This window comes from Notolepis coatsorum, assembly GCF_963971535.1.
Source record: "Notolepis coatsorum genome assembly, chromosome: 11".
Lineage (NCBI taxonomy): Eukaryota > Metazoa > Chordata > Actinopteri > Aulopiformes > Paralepididae > Notolepis > Notolepis coatsorum.
In genome coordinates, this window is record NC_140175.1 from 130,072,508 (window position 1) to 130,079,735 (window position 7,228).

The 7,228-nt window shown below is 49.7% G+C and overlaps 1 protein-coding gene across 1 annotated transcript; it reads right to left on the reverse strand.

Annotated features, from left to right (window-relative positions):
- Positions 1-2,235: 2,235 nt before the first annotated feature.
- Positions 2,236-3,362, reverse strand: LOC311237273 (forkhead box protein Q1-like; the record flags this gene model as incomplete). The annotated part of the gene is made up of 1 exon (XM_084325078.1): positions 2,236-3,362. Exon 1 carries the CDS (start codon positions 3,340-3,342, stop codon positions 2,236-2,238), a length of 1,107 nt encoding a protein of 368 aa, XP_084181204.1. The 5' UTR covers positions 3,343-3,362.
- Between the last annotated feature and the right edge of the window lie 3,866 nt (positions 3,363-7,228).

The following is a 7,228-nucleotide window of genomic DNA, read 5'->3' on the forward strand; positions in this document are numbered from 1 at the left end:
TAACCCCTGTGTGGGTACTAGATTAACCCCTGTGTGGGTACTAGATTAACCCCTGGGTGGGTACTAGATTAACCCCTGTGTAGGTACTAGATTAGCCCCTGTGTGGGTACTAGATTAACCCCTGTGTAGGTACTAGATTAACCCCTGTGTGGGTACTAGATTAACCCCTGTTTGGGTACTAGATTAACCCATGTGTGGGTACTAGATTAACCCCTGTGTGGGTACTAGATTAACCCCTGTGTGGGTACTAGATTAACCCCTGTGTGGGTACTAGATTAACCTCTGTGTGGGTACTAGATTAACCCCTGTGTGGGTACTAGATTAACATCTGTGTGGGTACTAGATTAACCCCTGTGGTTACTAGATTAACCCCTGTGTAGGTACTAGATTAACCCCTGTGTGGGTACTAGATTAACCTCTGTGTGGGTACTAGATTAACCCCTGTGGGTACTAGATTAACCCCTGTGTGGGTACTAGATTAACCCCTGTGGGTACTAGATTAACCCCTGTGTGGGTACTAGATTAACCCCTGTGTGGGTACTAGATTAACCCCTGTGTGGGTACTAGATTAACCCCTGTGTGGGAACTAGATTAACCCCTGTGTGGGTACTAGATTAACCCCTGTGTGGGTACTAGAATAACCCCTGTGTGGGTACTAGATTAACCCCTGTGTGGGTACTAGAGTGTGGGTACTAGATTAACCTCTGTGTGGGTACTAGATTAACCCCTGTGTGGGTACTAGATTAACCCCTGTGTGGGTACTTCCTGGTCGCCCCGCCCCCCCTGTATCCTCCCCTTCCTGGTGGCCCCGCCCCCCTGTATCCTCCCCTTCCTGGTGGCCCCGCCCCCCTGTATCCTCCCCTTCCTGATCGCCCCGCCCCCCTGTATCCTCCCCTTCCTGGTGGCCCCGCTCCCCTGTATCCTCCCCTTCCTGGTGGCCCCGCCCCCCTGTATCCTCCCCTTCCTGGTGGCCCCGCTCCCCTGTATCCTCCCCTTCCTGACATTAGCATTTGATTAGCAATGTTTTAACAATAAATCTGTATCAACCATGAAGATCTGACCACGCCCTTAATTAACCTCTTGGGTTCCACCACGATGGCATTACAGATCCTACCTTAAACGACACACTAGGCCACTCCTCCTCCACCCCATACAGTGCCATACATTACAGACAGCTGTTAATCCCACTCCTCCTCCACCCCATACAGTGCCATACATTCAGTGGTGCGTTGTTAATATGGACTGAGCCGGCACGCAGGATAATGACGCCGCGCGCATATGTTCCCTCGCGCACATGTATAATAATACACTTTGTTTGTATAGCCTTTCATACAGAAACTGCAGCTCAAAGTGCTTCACAACAGAAGAAAGACAGGCATAAAATGAGCACATAAAGTGCAGACATATAAAATCAGTTTTTCACATTAGGATCTAACATCCCAACAGGCAACCTTGTTTATGGTTTGATTCAGTTTTAATATAAATAATAAAAATAAAGAGAAGATTAATTAATTATCTACTCAGTCCCAAAGTTTGTGATGTAAATATGGAATGTCCCAAGTTGCTGCTGTTTACAGAGTGTATTGTTGTCCAAAGGTGAATGATGGTGAATGAAGGGTTAAATCAAAACAGTTGTCAATTCCAAACGGTGAGACACGTAGGAAAATGTGTCCTCATACATCATTCACCTTTGGACAACAATACACTCTGTAAACAGCAGCAACTTGGGACATTCCATATTTACATCACAAAGAGTCCAGACGTGGTTGAAGACACCGGCCTAGCGGCTATTGTTATGATAATGCGAGGTAGCGCCGGGAGGCAGGTAAACAGACGAGCCGAGTCGAGCGCAGCGCGTTCTTGAGTGCACGCGCATGCGCGCACAACCATGCATGTGCGTGCACGCGCTTCTGCTCAAATCTTTAATACTCAGTGAGCTTGCACACCGTGCTACCCCGTCCCATGAACAACGCATGCCTGATATTAACAACGCACCACTGACAATATCTTATATATACACAACGATATTTTATACAGCAGGTCATACAAACATCAAAACATAAATAGAATAATATAGTTTTTCAACATTTGGCACTTGGCAGCCACCGTACAGTAGAAATGACCTATGAACCATGAAAACAGACACACCCGCGCGCGCGCACACACACACACACACACACACACACACACACACACGGAATATCTTTTTTTTTTTTTTTTTTTTAAGCCGCAACTTCAGGAGAGCAGCGAGTCTATGTGGAAACTTCCCCCCCCTCGCGTCGTGATGGAGGGCATCTTCATCGAGCAGCAGGGGGGGGCCTCTGAATGTGGCATAATACACCGCCGTGACGTCAGCTGGAGGTATGTGAGCGCATCTCTGCCGTGCAGCTCCGTGCTGCTGTAAACTGCGTCTGGCAGGGTGAACCTGTGGTATGTGTGCTGCTGTGCGTGTGCGTGCGTCAGAGCCGCAGCCGGTGCATGGTAGTTCAGATAGGGCAACATGTGCACGGGGCAGGCGGCGGGCCAAAACATCCGGACCCCCGCGGGATTCATGGCGTTATTACTGTCCACATGAATGGTTTGGCCAGCAGCATCCTCCCTCCGTTTGAAGGGTTTACTTAGGATGCTGTCAATGGCGAAGGAGCTGGAGAACTTGACGCCCTGCACCTTCTCCTCCCGCTCCCGAGAGGCGGGTGCAGCAGCAGCAGGGATGGGGAGGCTGCAGGTGTCCTCCTCACCGGGGTGGGTCTGCAGGAGGTCTTGGCTCTCCTCCTCGTGGTCCTTGTTGTGGGGCCTCTTGCTGATGCGCTTCCTCCTGCGGCGGAACACGCCGTCGGCGAAGGTGTACTCGCTGTGCGGGTTGAGCATCCAGTAGTTGTCCTTTCCCCACGGCCGGGACGGGTCCCGCAGCACCTTGAGGAAGCAGTCGTTCAGCGACAGGTTGTGACGCACGGAGTTGCGCCAGCCGGTGTAACCGCCGCGGAAGAACGGGAACTTGTTCATCAGATAGTCGTTGATCTCGGCCAGGGTGAGCCGGCCGCTGCAGCCCGAGTCCCGGATGGCCATGGCGATGAGCGCGATGTAAGAGTAGGGGGGCTTGGGTCTGCGGGTGTAGGGCTTGTTGCTGCCCTGCTGCTGCTTCCCATCGCCGCTCTGCGGGGTGACAGGTGCCGGGCTGTTGGCCACGCAGTCTCCGTCCGAGCCCAGCTCGTCTCCTCCACCACCGGTCCACAGGGGCGAGGAGGGGACACCACCACCTCCCTGATCGGCGTCGAGGGCGCACAACTCCAGCACCGGCTGCTTCTGGACGAAGTGACTCGCGGAGAAAACCTCAAGTTTCATTTTGTTGTTTTTTGTTTTTTCCAAAAAATATATCTTATCCCCCTCGCTCGCAGTCTCACCTGTCGCTACTACAGGGTTCAGTGTTTCTCCCTCCTCCTCGGTGAGATCGTCAAAAGAAACGACAAAATGGTCTTCTGGTGCAAAGTTCTGTATGAAGTTGACTGGAGCAGAGCAGGTGTTGTGTATATGATTCCTGAAAGCGGAGACCGCTCTCTGTCCGGTGATCGGTGGAGCTCCGTGCGGGTGGGTGGGTGGTAGGCGGCACCCGTCAGCTCCGTGTCTGTGTGTTGCAGGCTGAGCTCAGAGTTGTCTCTCAGGAGACACGCCCGCCTTGTTATAATATAATCCCCCAGCGAGGGACGGCCCACCACGGGCGGGGTTTGATCTCGAATCCATTGAAGCGATTGAGGGATATATAATTGCACGCTATACTGTGTCTGTGACGCGCCAGCTGCCAGTTGTGGAAACAAAATTAAACAGGTAGCGCGTGTATATATATAGGAGGAGGAGGGCATGGAGGGAGAGAGAATCTATACAACTACACAACCGGTTATATGTTTATTTATGCACTATTAGGGAAGGTTGGGTCTCTCTCTCTCTCTCTCTCTCTCTCTCTCTCTCTCTCTCTCTCTCTCTCTCTCTCTCTCGATCTCTCTCTCTTTCTCTCTCACACACACACACGCACACACACACACACACACACACACACACACGCACACACTCCCCTCCCTCCCTCTTTCTCTCTCCCCCTTCTCCCCCCTCTATGTCTATCTCTCTCCCCCCTCTCTCTTCTTCTTCTCCCTCCCCCCTTCTCTCTCTCTCTCTCATTTGTGGAGTGACCCACCTGTGACTTTTGAAAAGTGCTTCTTTGAGTCTTTGAGTCTCTGTGCTTTTAACAATATTGATCAGTGATTATAAAGAATACAGGATTTCAACGATCTTGATGTAGCTTTTCTTAACAAACCCCTTTTCCTGAAAATAAATACAATTTGCACCTATTTAAAAGCCCAATCAGCGATCAAGTAATAAAAAAGGTTAACAAAAAAGAGACTGGAGAAATGTTTTCATTCTCTTATGGATTGACTGACTCTTGATACTATTATAGTATTATATATATATTTTGGGCTGTAAATATTTGTTTACGTTGGTATAATGTTTGTAAACATTGGGGGTGAAACATATAGTTTACAGTGGGTTAACTTAAGACATGTCCAAATAGGGTATTTTCATCAAACTCTTCAAGAATATAATTATGTAACTGTAACTGAGGGGTACAATTCCCTGACTGTATTACTAGATATGATACTTACTACCACTACCTTTGTACTTAATATTCGGCCACCCAGTACACGGCATAAATATATTATCATAAACACTCTCACGTAGATGAAACGGATCCAACACAAATGTACGAAGTCGAAGTATGCGTTTATTACTACACAGCAATGGTGTGTAGAGCAAGCACTTAATCACTTAATTACATTTATGAATTGAAATAGTATGCACTTTTATGGCAAAGAGTATTCGTCGGTATATCAATAGAGAATGTCCAATCTCTGATGGCGCAGGTGGTAAATATACGACCTGGAATAGTTAAGGAATAACAGCAATGATACTTTAATGATTATAAGACTGGATACACTAAGGGGGGGTTAATCCGGTCGCTTGTAAGCCGACAGGAGTAGGAGGGGGGGGGGGGTAGAATCCGGCTGCCTCGTCCGGCCAAGGGTATCCCAGGTGAACCCACTGTAGTGCCGTTCAATGCGCCGGCGATCCTTGGACCACAGACGAAAGCAGGTGGACTCTTTGTGGGCCGGCTCTCTCCGGTCCACGGGGGAGAGACGTGAAGCGACCTCGTCTTGCAGAGCGTCTCCTCACCTTGCGTCCTCTCCAGGGGGGGGGGTTCCAACACACGGCAGTGTCGGGGGTCTTTATCCATGGAATAATCAAAGTATACAAAGCATAATCCGTGCCTGGGAAGGCGGGCTGTCGTCGGTAGAATAATCCGGTATACAGGTCCACTCGCTCGTCGGCTCTGGGGCTCCTCGGGTGCAGCTTCACATGGGGTCAACCACCCTGGGTAAGCAGCCAGTTCTCTGCCCGAAACGATGGGGTACTGACTACGGTAGTATTCTCACCGCACGAAGCACTATATATTAACAGACTATTATTAGCTTAATAGACTACGTCCAACTCGACGATATAGTGCCAAATATGACTATTCAAATATTAATATACACGATGTCTCAATACCGATGGTAGGCGAACTTGGCCTTACTCCCACACGTGGCGTCGCGGGGAGGCTTTACGTCTGTGACTCTATTGGAGGGTAAGAAACTGGACTGAAAAGAAACTCCTACTTTAGTAGCGCAGTATATATACGCACTATGAACAAATAGTCCCATTAGTGGTGCGGTAGCCAGATTCCTACGCGGAACTAGGACTTGTTCGTACATGTGGAGCGGTACGTTTGAACTGGGTCTGAGGGGTATGGCAGCCTGGCACCAAGGTCTCGACCAATAGTAGAATGGAGACTATTATGGGATGTTCAGTAGGCTAGAATGGATATTCAATGCATATTGTACAAGAAATATACAAGGGATATCAGGGAATATTAGAGAATATACAAATACAATTAAATATATATATATAAATAAATATATATATTCGGTTTAATCTGGCCCTTCACAACAGCCACCCCCTGATTGGTCCCAGACCTAATCAGTTAAACAGAGACAGATTAATCGCGTTGTCTATTTACATAAGGGTTTGCTGTAGGGGTCAGTCAACTTCACAAAGTCATATGGTTATAGGGTCATGGTCATCATCGATTGTGTCTGGGAGTCGAGGCAGTTCTATGAGCCTCGCCACGGGACGGGTGTAAGTGCGACCCTGGACGAGCACTTCAGCTGCTCGGACCTTGCCGTCGGCACCGGTGATCACTTTGCTTACGCGGCCGGCCGGCCACATAGCTCTGGGCAGTGATTGATCAATAATCATGACGACTGTTCCTTCTGTCAAATTGTCTCTCTCCTTTACCCACTTCTGGCGGGTCTGTAGAGACGGTAGGTAGTGCAGTAGGAAACTGTTCCAAAACTTGTCGGCTAATACTTGGCTGTACCTCCACATTCGTCGGCCGTTCGCTTCTTCAGGCCGGTACATTGTCTGGGGTAATGCAGGATCTAGCCGCCCCATCAGGAGTGTGTTGGGGGTAACTGGGTCGATATCCGCCTCATCACTGGAGACATATCCGAGGGGCTTCGAGTTAAGTACTCCCTCAATCTCCGTGAGGACTGTCATTAGGACTTCTTCCGCCACAGTCTGGGCCCCAAGTACTGCGTACAGGGCTGTCTTTATGGAGCGCACTTCTCGTTCCCAAGTGCCACCGAAGTGGGGTGCGTTTGGGGGGTTGAATTGGAAATCAACCTGTGCTGGAGCGAGGTGGGTCTTAAGTTCTGGGCCCATAGCTTGGAAGCTCTCTCTCAGCTCTCTTTCGCCGCCTTTGAAGTTTGTCCCATGATCGGACAATAGGGTAGACGGTCTTCCTTTCCGTGATGTGAATCTTCGGAAGGCCATAAGGAATGAGTCTGTGCTCATGGTCGGGAGAAGCTCGATGTGTATCGCTCTGGTGGTCATGCATTTGAATACAATACCCCACCGCTTCTCGGTTCCTCTTCCTTTCTTTATGTGCAGCGGGCCAAAGCAGTCCATACCCGTTGAGTGGAATGGCTTGTCACCGATTCGGAGGCGACATGGAGGAAGGTCAGCCATCCTTGGTATGCTGGGCTGCGCGCGCCACTTGCGGCAGTCTAGACATGTTCGCTGGAAGCGTCGTACCGCCTCTCTTCCTTGTAGGATCCAGTAACGACGTCTGATTTCCGCGAAG